The sequence below is a fragment of the Protopterus annectens genome, chromosome 5.part0 (assembly GCF_019279795.1).
Source record: "Protopterus annectens isolate FY-2018-M chromosome 5.part0, PAN1.0, whole genome shotgun sequence".
Lineage (NCBI taxonomy): Eukaryota > Metazoa > Chordata > Ceratodontiformes > Protopteridae > Protopterus > Protopterus annectens.
This window is the reverse complement of record NC_056735.1, coordinates 1,696,646,944-1,696,667,223: the sequence shown is the minus strand read 5'-3', so window position 1 is coordinate 1,696,667,223 and position 20,280 is coordinate 1,696,646,944. Positions and strand designations below refer to the sequence as shown.

Sequence of the window (20,280 nt, the reverse complement as noted above, 5' to 3'; positions counted from 1 at the left end):
GTCTGTCACTGCTGCATAACTTTCAACTGCTGCATTTTCTGCTCCCACATCATCTTGTTCCTTTTCCACATTACCTTACTCAGCACATCCCAAAAGCTTATCTGTCATCTCACCCCCTGAAACAACAGGACTGTCACCTAGATCATTTAGCTTGATTATTTTTAACAGAACACCATTTGCAAGCCCTCCTGATGGCAGTAGTTCCCTGCACCACTTCAACAGACTTAATAACTTTCTTCTCCATGAAGACAGCTAAATGTTGCTCCTTTGCAACATGCACTACTCAAAAGTCTTTATTTACATTCTGAAGATCCATATTGAACAAACTTTTCCCCAGATTCTCACTTTCTACCACCAACCTCTCCATAGTTTTCTGTCCTCCTTCATGCTGCTGCTTCCCTTCATTGCTGCTGTAGGAGCTTTCCAGCACCATCTAGCAGCTCCAAAGATTAGGAGAAGCTTCTAAAGTGTCCTGGTCAGACTTCACCAAATCAGTATGAATACCATCTCGAGTCTCCTCTGGAAAGAGGCCATTGGCCTAGTGGGACTAACCCAGTCATCAGTGTGTAAATCAATGAAGAAATACATTCTTTCTTCTTTTACATTGTTATTCTCATATTTTATTCTTTCCTAATCACTCCTTGTTACCATCAGAAACCTCTTATGTAGTTATTTCTTGTATGGTCATGCTCTGCCTATTTTTCCTGAACATTGGTATTGTATTCTTTATGTTGAGTGCCTTCATTTTGATTGCCTTTAATATCTGCTGTTCCCAGTCCAACCCTTCAGCTCTCAGCTCTCATATGACAGCAGTCCCATGTGAAGTGACTTTTTCTCATATATTGTACTATTTATTTCTCTAGTGCTTTTTTTCACGATTTTTGTGCCCATTCATATTCCCAGTACATATGTGTCATTCCCACCTCTTTTGTTTTCTATCTCTAACAACTGTTATTTTCCTAACTTCCTATTTTCTTTAACCCTTGTGGGTTCCAAAACTATTGGTGCATTATTTTTAACTGTTGATCTTCCATCTCATATATTTTCTACATTTCCTCTACTGTCCTCAAAATCTCTTTCCTTTTTTTTTTCATTGAAACTAAGTGCCATCCTTTCTCTGATGTTAGATCTTCCTAAATCTTTTTAGGTTTGCTTTTCCTTGTCTTTTCTTCATGCTTTCCATATAGCTTTGCTTCTTTTCCCACTTTTCTCTCCTCCATCATGCTGTTTTTTTTTTTATTTTTTTTCTTTTTAACCAACAGTCCCTTAATGCCATGTAACTCCACCTTTCCTGTTTCAGTAAACCCTACTGTGTTGGCAGTTCCTCTAGTGTTTTAAATTAACACTCTTCTTCATTGTTTGTTTTTAATAAGTCTCACTCTTCTTTTATTTCATATTTCTCCATAAATCCTCCTTTGCTTTCCTTATTTGTCTTATCCACCCTTTCTAACTTCACAACTTTTTATATCACTTTCTCCTACAGCATTTCCCACTTTTTCAATACCTTCTTATCCACCATAATCAACTCACTGTTTCCCATTTCATGTGAGGTTGAGGTGTAGCTTCAGCTGTGGCCACCTCTGTCAATTTAGAACCACTTTCCTACCTTCAGCAGCCAAGCCTGATGATCACAGGTTTTCTTTCATGCTACCTGTCCCTTGTCAAGGCATCTTCAGCTACTCGTCTTCTTCCTTTTCCTCCCAGATCTGTTCCATAATCAAATGTCAATAAATAAATAAATATGTTTTAGCAAATTGCCTTCTACTTTCCTGCACTTGTCACTGAATCACCATAATCTGTTCTCCTTGACATTTTCTGTAACTAGGGATACTTTGGTTTTTGTCCTAATGAACTCATTTTTTCTTCAGTTCTATAGTGTGCATTCGACCCTCCATCTCAGGCACTTAATTTCCATTACATCAGTCTTCCTCAGCAGACATGCCTTCACTACCTAGGATTATGTGCTGTAGGAGGCACTGCTCACACCAGTGTTTTGTACACCTCAAGTTTCAGCTTCAGTGGTATTTTACTGTCACACATTGCCCCTGATATTTTGTGCCATATGGCTGCAGTGCCACTGATTCTAGCTTTGACTTCTTCAACCAGACTGCTGTTCTCCTCAACCACATGTTCCAGATACTTGAAGTTGTTAACATGTTCCATTGCTTTTTTCTTCTATGTGAAGTTTAGGCTTCTTCCAATTTCCCCCATTTTTTGCCTTAGCAACTGTCTTGTCACTACTCAGTTTCATTATATGTGTCTTCAATTTTGAATTCCAGTCCCCCATTGTTTGTTGAAGTTGTAGTTGCACATCTTCTGCATATAGCAGCTTTGTTGATTAGCCCCTCTGACCTATTTGCAATTGTAATCCATGACCAGAATGAACAGGAGTGGGCTTAGATCTGAGATTCGATGCTCAGCTACCTCCACTGGGAATCCAATTGTGTATACTTTTACCACAGAGCACCTGTACATAACCTGCACTAATTATCCCTGTTTTTCTGGGATATCAAACCATTGCAGTACTGTTCAAATCAGCTTTCTCGGGAACTTGTCACATGCTTTCTCTAAATCTAGGAATTACTTTTTGAGCTATTTCTGCTTCTTCATTTCATCCGTCTCACTACAAGCATCAGGTCATTTGTACTGCATCCTGATCTGAATCTGAACTGCTAATCTTCCATTGTACTTTCTAGTACTTTGTATTCATATATCATTCATCCACTCCAACACTTTCTTGCAGTGTAACAGGAGTTTGATACCTTTGAACTGCTCTTAGGTGTGAATATCCTGCTTATACTTGTGCAGTGGCACTAGAATGTTTATTCTACAGTGATTGGGGATATGCCTGTCTTTCCATACTTTGATGAGAACCATCAGGACCCATTCCTCCCCTAACATACCTAACATCTGCGCATTGACTTTATGTGAGCCTACTAGTTTTCCAGATTTTGTTGTCCTTAATGCCCTTGTGCTTCCTCAAGAGCAGGTTCTCCTTCCTTATATGTACTCTGTGCATGAGGCAGTACAGTTTCTTTAGGGCTTTCTTCATTTAGAAGCTTCTTGAACTTCTTCCATCTGCCCTTGATGTCCTCTGAATTAGTGAGCATATCACAAATTTGAGTCCAAATAGTCAAAAAATAAATAATTAAAAAAAGATTAATGTAAACACAAATTCAGTGAACATAAACTAACATTAATGTTAATACATATAATTGTTCGCAGTACATCTTGAGGGAAGTAAAGCTACCCCACACCTCCAAATGGCACACAACATACCCATGAATGTATAGCTAACCCTTTCCTTAAGCCTAAATCTGACTCTAACACTAGAGGTAACCAAAACAAAAAAAATTCCTAATCCCAACCTCCACTCCAGCTCAAATCACTTATCTACTCAACTACAACAAGCACATTATGCCATCTAACCAGCCAAAATGGTTTCACATAGTCTCAGGTGTTGAAAAATCAAAAGTAAAATTCATTGGATATCAAAAGTTTATTAAAACGTTAAGCGCTTTTGTCCAAAATCTTAGGACTTCATCAGAACCTTCTATTCTGACAAAGTCCTAAGATTTTGGACAAAAGTGTGGTGAATAAACTTTTGATATCCAACAAATCTTACTTTTGATTTTTCTACACCTGAGACTATGTGAAATCATTTTGGCTGTTTTTTGGTTTATTCGTAACCTGAGACTTATTCGTAAGGTTGCACAGTATCCACACATATTCACGACATTCTGCCATCTCACAGTTTGCTATAATGTAACATTCAAAGAAATCTAATTCTTATTCTTTGCATCTGAACAAATCAAATTTGACCCAAAGGACTTGACAAACTAGCTTACAAAATATAATCAGATCCCTATTTTTACTGTATGAAAGAGAAAACAAATAAGCAAAGAGAAGGCATATACTGCCATGAATGAATACAGAGATCCAGGTGTTTGATGATGTTTAAATATAGAAATTATGGATTCATAATTACCTGTGTATGATGTTGTATTAAAGGCTGCCATTGCCATTAGCTCACATCTGAACAGTAGTTCCCTGTCTATTAGCTACATCTGAACAACAGTGTGCACACTCTCCATTAGTGTTAACACATGAAAACAAGAAAACTTTCCTTTGTAATTTTATCAATCGTCTCCACATTGCAGCTCACCTGTCCTGTACATGTCCCCATCCCAGCCTTATCCTCATGTCCATCTTCTAATTTTTACTTCATTGTTAGCTTCCTCCTCTTTATTCATTATTTGGCAGTAAAAAATATAATAACAGCTGAAGTTCATTTCAGTGTACTGTTCTGACAATACCCACAATTTCTTATTTTTTTAATTATTTTTTTTTTTTTGGCTGGATCCAAATTTTTAACACATCATTTATGGAACCTCAGCTTATATACAACTTTCTTTGCATGATTTGATAATCATGTTTTATCAACAACACTTACATCAAATTTGCTGTATGAAATAATTCATCTGACAAGATATGGACATTTTCATTAGCATAGTTCATGACTGAGTCTTAAACTATTACTGTTTTCTGTTTGGGATAAACTGCCAAAGAATATCTGAAATCAAGTTTGGTGGGGTTTTTTTTGAAAATATGTTGACAGCGTTTTAGCATTTGTATTTAAACTGAACATCATACACATTTCTCTGAAGTGCAACATTGTCACACCTGCTGTCATATTTGAAATGTGGACAAAAATGCATTTTACTTCATGAAATGTACGTCTTTCCTTCAATGGAATTTTTTTTATGTCAGAATGCAATACAAAACAAGTGTTTCTGTAACCTAAACATAAAAAAATGAAGATATCAAATTCATAAATAAAGTAAGACATGAAGATGTATGCAAAGTACAGATGCTACCATACTCCCAGGTGCAGCCTCGCAGTCTCTCAGTGCCCCTGTGTATACCACAGTGCCTATACCTTGTATTCCCTCCTTCTTGCACCTTACTACTTACTTACATAGTGAAAATGTTGAAGTCCAAATGAATGTTAGATTACTTATGAGTATTCTGTACTATCTATAACTCAGGGTCTTTGCTCCTTTTTCAGTTAAAGGAATAGATATATAAAAATACAATTCTTGAAATCTTTGGTCAGTAAAATATAATTTTTTTCATGATTTTTAAATATTCTTTAGTATTCCAAAAGGCAGAACAATGACGACACAAAAATGGCTGCAGCTTCCAGTATAAAAATCTTTACTAAGTGCACAGAACACAAGCGCTTTCACAAAATTTGCTTCCTCGGGTGTAAAAACTGCACATATAGGCACACACCTTTTAAATACCTTCTAAATCCACATGACATAATTCACATGACACAAATCAACTTACTAAAATTAAAGACAAATTACACAACTTATTGCCATATATAAAAACAAAACTACATAGAAGGCTCATAAAAATCATTAAAGTAAAATAACTACCTATCTGAAACTACCTCCCAAGAGGTCTAGACTTCAACTTAGGCCTAAGAGGTACACATTCGTTTAGACCATGTCCTGAGTTACCTCTCATTCTAACTATCCATGTGGACTCTAACTCTTCAGTTTTCATATATATGTCTCCCAGCCTAACATTTTCAATCACTTTCCCTATGGCTAAAAATTTGAAGGTATGAGTGTCATCTGTGTTAATAACATGTTTGGCAAGGGCATTTACCTTGTTTTTCTTATTAATGTTATTAACATGTTCCCTTAGCATTCTTTAAACTCCCTATCAGTCTTACCAATATAAATTTTTCTACACTGTATACAGTGGGCAAGGTATACTATGTGCTCAGTTTCACAGGTGGCAAAAACATTAAATGTATAGATCTTACCCTGATCAGGATGGAGGAACACAGAGCTGGTATCTATATACTTAAGTAATTACATCTACCACAAGGTAGAGTACCTTGTCCTTCTTGTCTATTTAAACCATCCCTCGAGTAGCATAATCTCCTTTTCAAAGATTTGTTATGCCTAAACATAAATTTTGGTTCAGTATCAATAAGATTAGCTAAATCAATATCTGTGGTAAGAATTTGCCAATGTTTCTGTATTATAGCCATATATCTACAAACATCACTAGTATAACACAATGGGACTTTCAATTTGACGTCCGCTCTATCGTTGCTATTACATTTAGCCAAACCTCTCCTCCTATCAGAGAAATATGGTTTGGCTTCTGTACATCTTTTCTCTACCACGTCATTAACATTGAGAATGATCAACCCAGTGTTATGGCTGAAACGGATGAAATAGTTGAACTGAACTGTGACTCGAATATTTCAAATACTGGTGGTAAGAGATGATGTTTTTTTACATGGAATTGTACAGAATGTGAATCCTCTAATTAACTGTGTTATGGTAGAGGATAATGACATTGAGGAAGTAGCTGACATAATAACTTTAAAGACACAACTTGTTGCTATTGAAAAAGACATGTACAAGCTCAAAATGAACCAGTACCAAAAGTTCCACCTAGAAGTATGTTTGGCTGAGAATATTGTCCTGTGAGGCTTACAGGTCTTAAAAATGCCTTCACACACTAATGGGGACAATATTTTGCTGTTGGAATGGCAGAAAATCAATATGCAGGCTAGCTTCGGTTATTTGAAGCTTTTAGTTGCTGCAGCAGAAAGAGAAATTATCACCTTGATTGAATCAGTTAACTCTAAATATGCGGAGTTATTAAGAAACTATCCAGAAGCTGTTTTTGATCCGTATTTAAGTGAACTGTTAAATTCACTGAAGGTTTATGAAAATAAACTGCAAAAAGGTAAAATCAATAAAATATGCCGTGACCGAAAAGATTTCCAGCTTGGGAATGTATTTTCTTGATCGAGATTTGATGTCAATGAGTCTGAGAGCAGCCTGAATGCAGTACCCTTGCAGAGTGCTACTAGCGTTACTAGGACAACAGAGCCTATGTCGAGTCTTACCAGTGAAAGTAACGAAAGGGTGTCAATTGGAAGAGAGGAACTGTAGGTTCTGATTAGTGGAATTCAGCAAGATTCAACTGCTCCTGTCAGAGAGCTAGGAGCACGCAAGAAATTGGTAGTTACCACGGCATTAGTACATTGTAAATTTGACTCAAATACCAAGGAACAAAATATAGTTGAGAATGCAACAGCGACGAATGAAACACTCATGGCAGCTTTAGGCCAGTACGACTTACACTTCCCTCTCCCTATAAAAGAACAGAGCTTCAGGCCCATGAGAGAGCGAGGACGGAGCTGGTGCAGAAGCAAAAAACAAAAGGAAATGGGAAAGTACTGTAACATAACAGAATATCATAAAGAAAGCCTTCTTCAATGCGAAAAAGGCTTAGCCTATAACCTTCCAGCAATTACATTAACTGACTCTGAACTTAGTGTGCTGCAGAAAGGTTTATCTTTTATACCTACTGCAGCATCGAATTTTAGAGATGTCATTTTTGATATTAAAATGTTCTCTAGGAATTTGATGTTAAAATTGATGTACAATGATAAGAGTGATGAATCAATAAGTATGAATATTGTTTTTAAGAGACCTAGCACTTATGTTCCCGAAATGAATTCTTTAATAACTGCATTTGAGAAATTATGTGTGAAGGACATTTATGATATGAATTTTAAAGGTGCTAAGGCCTATAGGGGCAAGAAGTATTTTAACTTGTGCAGAGAGGAAAGGAATGCCCTAGAAAATTTGGAAATTAATCCTGTTATTGTAGTTAGGCCCGCCGATAAAGGCGGCCCGTTAGTGGTTTTAGATAAGTGTTGGTATGTAGACAAGATGATAAGCATGTTGAATGATGCTCAGTTTTATGAGAGAATTACTGTTGTGCAGATGAATGCTGTTATTAATTATGTGCATGTTCTTTTGAAATGCCTTTCAGAAATGAATTTGATTGATGAAAATTTTACATATTTTTTGTTAGTAAGCCCACTGTTCCTTTGATACAAGGTCTGCCTAAGCTCAACAAAGACAATGTAAATCCACCAATGAGACCAATAGTCTCAAGCAGGAATTGGTGTACGGAGTCCATTTCTATATATATATATATATATATATATATATATATATATATAAAAGAATTTGAGACCCATCCTATAGAACATGTTCTAAGGGACACTGAGCATTTTCTGGGCGATCTATATAGTTACTTCACCGAAGGTCATTATAGGAATTGTATTTTCATCACCATGGATGTAGTTTCCTTATTTACCATTATACCTAACCATGATGGCATTTTGAACACAATTCATTTTTTGGAGCACAATTCAAGCTTTGATCAATGGAAGGTTGAGTTATTGGCTAAACTTTTGTAAATTGATTTAGAACATGTTTTTGTGTTTGAGCAATAGCCTTATAACCAGTGCAATGGCGTAGTTATGGGTACAGCATGTGCCAATAGCTGCGCCAATGAGGTAATGGTTACATGGGAAATGCAGTACATATAACATAGGCCATATAAAGGTTATATTTTATTTTACAAGAGATTCGTAGATGATCTTTTTATTTTATAGGGAGGTGATCTTGAAATGTTTTTTGAGTTGCAGGAATGTGTGAATGGAAGTACTCATTATCTGGAATTTACATCTAAACATTCCATGTTCTGTAGTCCTATCTCGCCTTCATTCTTACATATGGGATCAGAGCCGATCCTCAGCTCCGAACTCGGTCTATTCACAAGCTGGAAGTCTTCTAGTTGGCTCATGGCTAGGTAGGTATCCCATGGTACAAGAGTACAATCCCCAGATCTCGTTTGCCACATCACCGAGTTCGGGTGCACTTCTCCTTGGCTCTAAGTTTTTCAAATGTATTCAAATTTTTGGATTATTCTCCTGTCTTACCTTTAATAGTGTTATATAACATTGTATAGTCATAGTTAGTGTAGTTTGCAAGTTAGAACAGTTAGTGTTTATTAGTGCGCCTTTTGTTTGTAATTTCTTTTAGTACAGTTGGCCTTTTGGCTTTATAGTACTTGGTATCCTGTGTGCCAGTTTTCTCTTGTTTAATAATTAGATATTAGTAATTGTATGTGCCTTTTGCACTCAGGCTTTGTGTGTCATTAAGTAGTAATAAGTCTTAACTTTTTGTGGATTTCCGCTTGCTAATTTTATTAGTGTTGCAAACAGAACGAGGTTCTGTTCACCTTGTGTAGTAAATTCTAAAATTTACACTTTATTCCTGTTTTGAGTGTGCGGGTCTTTCTAACTGCTCTATCACCCCTAGGTCTGTTTTAGTTAGAGGACCTAGTTTCCTATTCTTTATTCCTGCCCAGGCTAGGCCCATTTAAGTTAGAGGACCTAGTCCTCGTGGTGTCTCTTTACCGTTCCTGTAGGGCTAGGCCCATTTAAGTTAGAGGACCTAGCCCTCCCTTTCTTTTCTCTGTGTGTGTGTGAGCTCATCTTCTATGAGAATGTCTAAGGAAAGCAAGGACCATAAGCCATCTGGCTTTAAAAAATGCATAAAATGCTGACAGAAGATGTCTATAATGGATGGCCACATTAACTGCATTTATTGTCTTGGGGCCATCCATTTACAGGAAACTTGCTTATTTTGCCACTCTTTCAGTACTAGGGTGTTGCAGGAAAGAAATAATAAGCTCATCCTAAAATGTCTTCTAAAACCTTCCTTTGAGGAAGATCTGGCTAGCTCTTCCTCCTCTGCTAGATCTCAGGGATCTAAAAAGGAAAAGTCCAAGTCCTCTACCTGCTGGTGTCTCGGAGCTGCCTCTTAAAATTACTAAGTCTGACAAATCCACTGTCTCATCGGCTCCACAGAGTATGATTGCGTTGTACTACTGTGATTACAGGGTCGGTGCCAAGTAGCTCGGAGCCAACCTTTGATAGTATTCTATGGAGCCAGTCTGTGGAACCTCTACCGGTCGCCCCTACATTGAAGTCACCAATACTGCAGAGATCCCATTCTCCTACTCTGTCCTCCAGGTCTTCCAGGACTTTATCGGAAGAAGATGTGGAGAAGGTAGTGCTGAGACTTTTGAAGTCATCTGCCTTACTAAAATTGTTGTTGGCTCCAACCCAGTTGGTTACGGAGCCACTTGAGTCCGTTAAGCCCCCTTCGGTCATTCCTCCTCTGAGTTATGCTGGCCTTTTGGAGCCAGAGTGTTTGGTACCACTGGTGGAATCCTCATCTCCCCTTGTGGTTGTTTCAGAGCCAAGTTCTGCTCCAACACTCTCGGTGCCATCCGTGGTGTCTAGGTGCCAAAGCTCCCCGGTCTGCCCCGACAGGGATGCCTGGAACTGAACCTGTTTGGTTCCAAGCCTCCTTCTTGGCACGTCGGCGAGGGTGAGTTTGGATCCTACAGCTATCTCAGAGCAGATGACTCTGAAACCAATGGCATCCTCGGTCTCCTCAGAGCTGAGGAGGTCTTCTGAGTCAGAGAAGTCGGCATTCAAGATGATGAGGAGTGTACTGTTCCGATCTTCAGCTTCTACCAGGGGTACCAACACTCTTCCCCCTAGGGCACCTACTTCTTTCTCAGCTCCTACTGTCTCCTTAGACAGCAGAGACCCGCAGCCTCAGGAGCCACCAGCCGGTGGCCCCCACTCTTCCAAGACCTCCCCGGAATATCCTTCTGAGGAGCCCCCATGAAAGAGAACATGTAAGAGGAAGCATGTATACTCTCAGGATGAGTCTCTGACCTCTGACACTGACCTCGAGGAGTCAGAAGTGTCCTCCAAGTCGTCCTCTGATGATGTCTCCTTCATAGACGTCCTGGAAATCCTTAAGCAGAGGTGCAGCTGGCCCCCTGTCACCCCTTCTGATGAGTCAGTGTACCTGAAGACTTTTGGGTCTCAATCTTCAGCCTCTTGGGTGTCTCCGCCCTTTGATGAACTGAAGGAGCTAGTTAGCCGAAAGGTGTGGGATACTCCTGATGATGTGGAGCCAGTCCCCAGGAGACCAATAAGTTTCTTTCTGCACCCCCAAAAAAGGGATTTTTGTCTAAAGGTGTTCCCATAGATGCCATGGTGGTGACGGAGGCCATTAAGAAGGAGCTAGCAGAAACTTCTTCTTCTGTTCATCCGCTGAAAAAGGAGTCTCAAACAATGGACAGATATGGGAAGCATATCTTCTCTTTAGTGGCATTTACCCTTAGATCGCTGAACTACCTTACACACTTTACGAGACTTCAGAGAGATCTCCTTAAGGAGTTAGGAGATTCTCTACAAGGTACATGTACTGAGGGAGTACCTGACAAGGTGTCTGCCCAGTTGTCCACCTTGAACTCTATTGTCAACTTGTCCATGAGGCTTATCTCATATGCAGCCAATGGAGTGAGTAGAGCAGCAGGTTGAGGAATTTCCCTAAGGCGTCATTCCCAGATGCATTTGTGTAATTTTGCGGAACCATTCAAGTCTACTTTTCCCAATGCCCCCCTTCAACGGTTCTTCATTGTTTGGACCCAAGGTAAAGGACACTCTCATCTGGTGCAAGCAAGAAGGGAAAACACTCTCTGCCATGGGAGTACATTTTACTGTACCCTCTAGACCATACCTTAATGGTCAGAGGGGAGGTAAAATGTGGTTCAAGAAGTCCCAGAGGTTTTTCCAGGATGCACAGGGTGACTCCTCCTTCAGAGGCAGAGAAGGAAATTGTAGGCATCACCCTAGAGGCAGGGGCAGACCGCAAAACTAGGGAGGTTGCGATTTCTTTTGGGGCCAGCCTTACCAGCGCTCCTGATATGGGGCCCAACTGTGCTTCTCTGGGGCCGGTCGGGGGTCGCATTTCTTTGTATCCAGAAGCCTGGCTAAGTATCATTCAAGACAAATGGGTACAAAGAATTATTACCAGAGGTTATTTCATAGCCTTTTCTCTTCCACCTTTTGTTCCCAAGAGGATCCCAGATGTTCCACCCAATCACAGGGATCTGGCAACTGTGGAGGTCAACAAGTTGCTGGAAAAAGAGTCATCCAAACTGTCCCAGCAGACCAAATAGGATCCGGAACTTACTCCAGATACTTTTTAGTGCCAAAACGTACAGGGGACTGGAGGCCCATCTTGGACCTCAGCAGATTGAACAAATCAGTAAAGAAGGACAAGTTCTGGATGGTGACACTGCAATCTATACTCCTGTTATTAGGGAAAGACAATTGGATGTGGTCAATAGATCTCCAAGCTGCCTACTACCACATAAAAATGGACAGGGCGACAAAGAGTCATCTACACTTCCAGCTGAGGGCCAGTCGTTACCAGTTTCATGCTCTGCCCTTTGGTCTCACCGCAGCCTCCAGGGTGTTCACCAAGTGTATGGCAGTAGTGACAGCTCACCTGAGAAGTCAAGGATTCCAGGTGTTTCTGTATCTGGACGACTGGCACTTGACTGCCCCCACCAGGCATCTACTTCTTCATACCAGGGACGCTACCATTCAGCTTTGAGCCCAGTTAGGAATTTCTATAAATCAGGAAAAATCTGCCTTATTGCCCTCTCAATATGTGATTTTTATAGGTGCAGAGATAGACACAGTAGACATGTTGGCTCATCTTCCTGTAGAAAGGGCACAGAATCTGGTTCTTCAAATTCCACGTCTTTTCCCCTTACGAAAGGTCAAAGCCAAGCCTATTCTGCAGCTTCTGGGGACCATGGCTTCCACCATATTACTAGTGCCACTAGCTAGACTACACATGAGGATCCTTCAGTGGCTCCTGGCATCCCAATGGTCCTTTCAGCACCTACCATTATCTCATCACATACTGCTAACAGACTCTTGCAAGAAGGACCTCATTTGGTGGACTCTACCCAATCAGTTAACCCCGGACACTTCATTTGTTCCTCACCAACCCATTGTCACTGTGACTACAGATACCTCACGGATAGTGTGGGGGCATTATCTAGGCAGGACTGTCCAAGGCACATGGCAAGATCACGAGGCTTACCTGCATATCAGTGTTCTAGAGATGAGGGTGGTGCTCCTGGCATTGCAAGCATTTCACGGCCTTCTGCCTCTGGGGACTATTGCAATACAATCAGACAACATGTTGGTAGTATGGTATATCAACAAACAGGGTGGAACCAGATCTTACCCACTCTGTCAAGAGGCCATTGGAGTATGGAAATGGGCGATATCTTCCCAGTGTTTTCTGGTGGCAATGCACATTCCCAGGACAACCAAAGTGATAGCCGACAAGCTCAGCTGGGCAATCCTGATGCCTCACGAGTGGTCTCTGAAACAGGAAATAGCGGAGCAGATTTTCCGCAGATGAGGACAGCCTTGCTGCGATCTCTTTGCCAGCCCAATCAATGCCAAATGCAGCAGCTACTTCTCCCTCATCCCCTCTCCGGGGGAGTCACTGAGAGACGCACTTGTTCACGATTGGCCCCTGGGTCTCCTTTATGCTTTTCCTCCCTTTCCTCTCATACCCAAGGTTATTCAGAAAGCAAAACAGCTGGGAAGCAGACTGATCCTCATTGCTCCTTACTGGCCTCGTCAGGTTTGGTTCCCCTTTCTCGAGCCTCTTCTCCTAGACAATCCTTGGATTTTGGACCCAGTACCAGATCTCTTGACTCACATGTCAGGCTTGCTTCATCCGTCCTTACACACCCTCAGTTTGACAGTGTGGCTGCTCCAGCTCCATCCCTAGTCAGACTTCATGACTTCTCACCCTCTGTGACTCATAGCCTTACGTCCTCTCATACACCATCCACTAGGAGACTATATTCCAGTAAATAGAGGAGATTCTCTATCTGGGCGGAGGAAAAGAATGTTGACCCTTATACCGCCTCCATTCCAGTGGTTTTGGAATTTCTGTCTGAGCTTTTCCACCAGGGATCTGCGGCTGCCACTATCAGGGTTTAATTGGCAGTGATTTCAAATTTTCATCTAGGCATTCAAGATTCTAAGCTGATGTCACATAGGCTGTGCAAAACATTTCTTAAAGGTGCCACTTTGTTAAGACCCCCTTTTCAAGAACCTGTTGCTTCATGGGATTTAAATTTTGTGTTATCCAAATTGACTTATCTGCCCTTTGAGCCTTCTCATTCATCCCCTCTAAAATTTCTGTCTTGGAAGACTTTGTTTTTGGTGGCCATCACATCTGCCAGATGGGTGTCAGAGTTACAGGTATTGTCTGTAAAACCCCTTTACCTGATTTTTCACAAAGACAGAGTATCTGTTCGTACTAATCCTTCATTTGTCCCCAAGATCTGTTCCCATGCCACTTTGAATTAATCCATAGAGCTTCCCGTGTTCTTTCCAAATCATTCCAATGCAGCTGAATACAGGTTTCATCAGTTGGATGTCCATAGACAATTACGCTTTTATTTGCACCAGACTAAGGAATTCAGGAAATCAGATGAATTATTTATTTCCTTCTCCGAATCCAGGTCAAGTTTACCAGTTTCCAAAGTAACACTCTCAAATTGGATTTCTAGCTGTATAGCTTATGTCTATAACTCTGAGGGTAGACCTTTACCCTTCAAAATCAAGGCTCATTCTACGAGATCTCAGTCTACCTCTGCAGCCTTTCAAGCCAGGGTCCCACTTGATAATATTTGTGCAGCAGCAACTTGGGCTACCCCTCACACATTTATTACTCATTACAAATTGGATTTAACCTCAAGGGGTAGAGCATCCTTTGATTCCACGATACTCAGGAGTATTTTTCCTTGAGCCACCCAAGAATAAGGTGCTAGGGACACTGTCCCATATGTAAGAATGAAAGAGAGATAGGACTACAGAACATAAAGAAGTTATATACTCACCATAACGTTCCATGTTTGTAGTCCATCTCACCCTTCATTCTTATGAACCCACCCTCCTACCCCCATCCTGGAAGTACCTGGAGACAGAAAAATATTGTTATCATTATTCTATGGAGACCTTTTAGTATTGGCTTCTTTCTGTATGTTTATTATTATTTCTGCTAGTTAGTCGCAAACAAGATCTGGGGATTGCAGTGGTGCACAATGGGATACCTACCTAGCCACGAGCCAACTAGAAGACTTCCAGCTTGTAAATAGGCCGAGTCGGAGCCGAGGATCATCTCCGATCCCATATGTAAGAATGAAGGGGGAGATGGACTACAAACATGGAACGTTATGGTGAGTACATAACTTATTTTTATCTGAAATTGATTTTCTAGATGTTACTGTAGCTAGGAATGACCTAGGTGAGGTATACACTAAATTACACAGAAAGGAGTGTTATGTTAACCATTTGTTACACAAGGAGAGTTCACATCCTCCTTACATATTTAAGAATGTAGTACGAAATCAAATATATAGAGCTTTGAGACTAACATGTTAGTGATGTAGATTTTGCAACTCAAGTTGAAGTAGCAGTTAGTAATTTGAGGGACAGAGGTTATAATGACAGTTGATCCTTCTCGATGTTAATGATGTGGTAGAGAAAAGATGTACAGAAGCCAAACCATTTTCTCTGATAGAAGGAGAGGTTCGGCTAAATGTAATGGCAAGGATAGATCAGACGTTAAATTGAAAGTCCCATTGTGTTATACTAGTGATGTTGGTAGATATATGGCTATACTAAAGAAACATTGGAAAATTCTTACCACAGATGTTGATTTAGCTAATCTTATTGATACTGAACCAAAATGTATATTTGGGAATAACAAATCTTTGAAAAGGAGATTAAGCTACCCGAGGGATAGTTTAAACAGACACGAAGGACAAGGTACTCTACCTTGTGGTAGATGTAATTACTGTAAGCATATAGATACCAGCTCTGTTTCCTCCATCCTGATCAGGGCAAGATCTATACATTTAATGTTTTTGCCACCTGTGAAACTATAGTATACCTCGCCCATTGTGTACAGTGTCAAAAATGTTATATTGGTAAGATCGATAGGGCGTTTAAAGAACAGATAAGGGAACATGTTTATAACATTAATAAAGAAAAATAAGGTAAACGCCCTTGCCAAACATGTTATTAACACAGATGACACTCATACCTTCAAATTTTTAGCCATAAGGAAAGTGAAAATGTTAGGCTGGGAGACATACATATGAAAACTGAAGAGTTAGAGTCCACATGGATAGTTAGAATGAGAAGTGACTCAGGACATGGTCTAAATGAATGTGTAGCTCTTAGGCCTAAGTTGAAGTCTAGACCTCTTAGGAGATAGTTTCAGATAGGTAGTTATTTTACTTTAATGATTTTTATGAGCCTTCTATGTAGTTTCATTTTTATATATGGCAATAAGTTGTGTAAGTTGTCTTTAATTTTAGTAAGTTGATTTGTGTCATGTGAATTATGTCATGTGATTTTAGAAGGTATTTAAAAGGTGTGTGCAGTTTTTACACCTGAGGAAGCAAATTTTGTGAAAGCGCTTGTGTTCTGTGCACTTAGTAAAGATTTTTATACTGGAAGCTGCAGCCGTTTTTGTGTCGTCATTGTCTTTTGGAATATTTTGCTCTTCTAGACACAATTTCTGAGCTATTGGTGGTACTGTTTTGGCTACTGACTTTTATTCTTTATTATTATTTATTTCAGATTCTACCCAACAAGTGAATTTAGATATGAATTCAAATGAAATGAATTATGAACCGAGCTTTAGAAGAAACTCCTTGTCAGGATCGATGGGTATGAATTTAGTAAAATATGTATGCATGTATTTGTTTATTTGTCATTTCATTTGTTGACCAGATAGGTGTAGTGGTCAAAATTACCCTTTTCAGTCATGACCCATGTCGTTTCATGACAGAGATATAAAATGGCAGTCAAAAAATTCAATATGGATTTAGCCTTTGGAAAAATATGTAAGCTGACCTTAAATAATGGGATATGATTCTAGCTGTTATGTCTAACAGTTTACAAGTTCACAATGTGATGCAATTCTAATTGTTACATCTGACATTTAACAAGTTCATAATGAACTTTAACAAGCTTAAAGATTACACGACTGTAAAATTAGCTGCTCATAATCCCCACTTTTGCAGTAGCATTTAGGCTGTATGGGTTGTGCTCTGCCTGGGACACAATAATCAGCCAGCTTCCAAAAGCATTAGCTCCCTTTCACACCTTCACTCTAACTGTTGACTAGTCAGCCTTATGGAGGGAAATCAACAGTCAGAGTGAAGATTTCTTCAGTACTTTCTTGCTGCCTCATGAAGAAGCAGCTCAGAAGCTTTATGGGGGCAGCAGCTAGCCTTCTGCTTTCATTTTGGCAGATAAGTCTCCAATGGGCAACTCTTCCACATAAAATATTTCCCTTTTAAGAAAAAAAATGCTATTTTTAAATGGGGCATTTTAGTGGTGTTTCCACTTTAAGAAACCCAGTATCTTTCCCAGATGTATTGCTTCAATAAAGTACTCAAAAAATTAAAAATATGCATGTAAAAAAAAAGAAAGAAAGAAAAGCAAGTGTACAGTTAACCATGCTAATGCACCTATTAGGGTTGTGTTTCCACTTATATAGATTGGTATCCATTCTTATCTTTACTTTTCCATTTTCACCTCTTAGATGTGAAAAACAACATGCATACTTTCAGTAAATATTAACTGTTAGCAATAAGAAAGAATGATACTGGCCACCCTTACTTATTATACACTAAATTTTCCAATGTTGAATTTAATGTATTGAAGTACTAAGGTTGCTGGGGAAGCAACAATTTGTATAACTATTCACATTCTACAGTTTCAAATGTCATTTCTAATTTTCCTTTTTATTTTCACCAACTTGTTGTGAATATCCCTTTTAAAAGTTATTCACATTATGAAGCACATATTTCACTCAGAACACACTAATTCACTGAAGTACTTGCCGGTATCCATTTAAAATGTAATTGCAGTTTACCTTGTAGATTTCATTGGGAACACACTGTTCAGGCTTTTCATGATTAATTGCCTGCATCTGCAGGTTGCCTTGTGTTCAGTTAAATGCAGGTCCTAATGGAAAAATAAAATTACATTTCAAATACAAAAAAAATACATTTTTGAAAATGTTCATTATTTTGTTTTAAGTCATTTTCTTAAAAGTCATTGTCCATGGCTAAAACATTAATCTTAGACATCTCCTTCTATAAAAAGATATGAACATATTAATTTTTATTAATATCTATAATATGAAGAATACACATGTACACACCTCTCCAGTAAACAAAGATCACAACATTATATTAACTTTAAACTTGTCATTTGCTTTTCTAGCCTTTTTTTATCTTGTTAAAGTGTAAAGCCTGGATAGATTACAAGTAGGAAAACTATATATGCAGTAATTACTGATAAAACGTGCCCTCCTCACATCTAAAATGCATCTGACTATTTGTTATACATAACTACTTTATTCTGAAACAATTGAAAAGGATCCTCTTTCTTTGGGCTTTCTTATAGTCATAAGCTTGAGGATCAAAGTTCCCTTCAGCATGGTAGTTCCCTCTCTATTGGCTGTTTTTTTTCTACCATAGCCTGTTCTGCATTCAAAAATGTTGATCCTTCAGGAAAATAGTCTGAAGACAGTTGGATATTAGCAACTTGAATTTCACACCTGCTTTTCAGCATCTCCTAATTGTTGGGATAAACTTACCTTTCTCCTAACTGTGAAGAATAAATAATCACATTTCACAAATTCTCTGGTGTCCCAATTTTCATTACTTTTCCATTCTGTTTTTTTTTTCAGAAGCAGCCTTTTATGTTGATACAATTGCCTCTTTACTAACGTAGGTGTCAACTGCTTTATGATGACCAGATTTGGGGCATGCACATGTTACTCCTTCTCAGTTTAATAACTTTTGTTGTGGAAAACCAGTTGCCTACATGTATTTTCATAAACTTAATGTGGTGTATTCCTTCCAGGTTCTCCTGTATAGCATAACATATCAGGTTTTCACATAAAGCTGTGTCTTCTAATTCTAATATTTTTGTTAAACATCTTGATTTCTGCAGTTTTAGCAACTCTTCTAGGTAGCCATTTAAAGCTTCTTCTATTTGCCTTGCCTTTTGTCATTTGACTTAATATATTATTCCAGTGTCTCACTTATTTTAAATACCTCTGAGTGCATTTTATTTATTTTTCATCTAAATTACTGGAAGCCATCCACTTTACCAGAGCTGAAACTTGAACTGTTTTTTGCTGGACATTTGCAGGATTCTTCCCAACCAGAGCTTTTTCTTCTTCTTCTTCTTTTGTAGTTGTCCTTGCTTACTCTTTCCAAGGTAATTCTTTGCTGGCATCCAAGTAAGGTAATTACTAAACAGTAACCAAATTTTAGCCAAAATGATAACTTGACATTTTTGTGTATTACAGTAGGAGAGCTTTAATCAACATTTACCCAATCAGCAGCCATCTTGTAAGTTCTGAAGTCACTGATTCTGTCACAAATACAGCACACACTTTCAACAATAAATTACTTCCAATTACATAACATTTTAATAACTTTAAAAGCTTTAGACAAGTCTAGATGTAATAGCTTTTCCCTTGGTTGAGCTGCTCTCTAACAAAGTCTGTAAAAGTAAGTAATGTGAGTTATTTATTTTGGTTTGTTTACCAGGATGGTAGACTGATCACTATAGACCATTTCCAGGTAGAGCCTGAATGAACAAATTCACAAAAAAAAAAAAAAAGAAAATAGAACAAGTTGACAAAACAGTGTCATCACAGAGGGTAGATACAATATGTAAATAATATTAGCAGAGTAGAAAATCAAATGTGAATTTGAGGGGGGAGCAACTGCTGAGGACAGAGGATGAAAATAGAAGTGATGCAGGAGACGAGGGAATTAGGTTATATGTCCAGTGGAAAAGCACCTGTAGTCAAATTTTTGATGAAGGTGTCTTTTGAGTTGAGCTTTGAAGGTAGGGAAAGAGGAGACTTCTTAAGGTGAAGGGGAGGGATTGCTAGAGTTTGGGTGTAAGAATGGAGAAAAAATAGTTGGTACAGTGCAGTTTAGTTCTGGGTGTTTAAAGTGAGGGAGTTAATTGGGAGAGGTTGTGGAGGTTATAGGGGTGGTTTTATTATAGAGTTTGGCTGCATGAGGTAGAAAGGCACCTAATTGAAATAATTTGAAAAAATGAGACCCCAGGAGTAGCTCAATTTTGTAGGAGACTGCTAGCCATTTGGCCTTGGAGAGTATGATGCAGTGGTCTTCCTCAGGGGAGGAATTGAAAATGAATTAGTAGATTTTGTTTTCAATTAACTGTAGAGTGGATATTTTTTTTAGAAACTATGACTATGGCAGGGAGACCGTATTCAAATTGAGCAAGGAGGTCTCCCATGCCTATTACAGCTCAGGTTGGTCTGGAGAAAAAGGGAAAATACTTTCCAGAACCAGAATAAAAGAGAACACATCTTTTTCCTGTTTTTTCAATATGGCTTT

The 20,280-nt window shown here is 38.9% G+C and overlaps 1 protein-coding gene across 1 annotated transcript in view; it reads left to right on the top strand.

Moving 5' to 3' along the window:
• The window catches only part of SPAG17 (sperm associated antigen 17), a 3,638,922-nt gene that overhangs the window by 1,324,530 nt on the left and 2,294,112 nt on the right, over positions 1-20,280 (top strand). Inside the window, exon 15 of the mRNA XM_044071485.1 lies at positions 16,460-16,549. Within this exon, the coding sequence (XP_043927420.1) occupies positions 16,460-16,549 (90 nt within the window). The remainder of the gene's footprint in view (positions 1-16,459; positions 16,550-20,280) is intronic.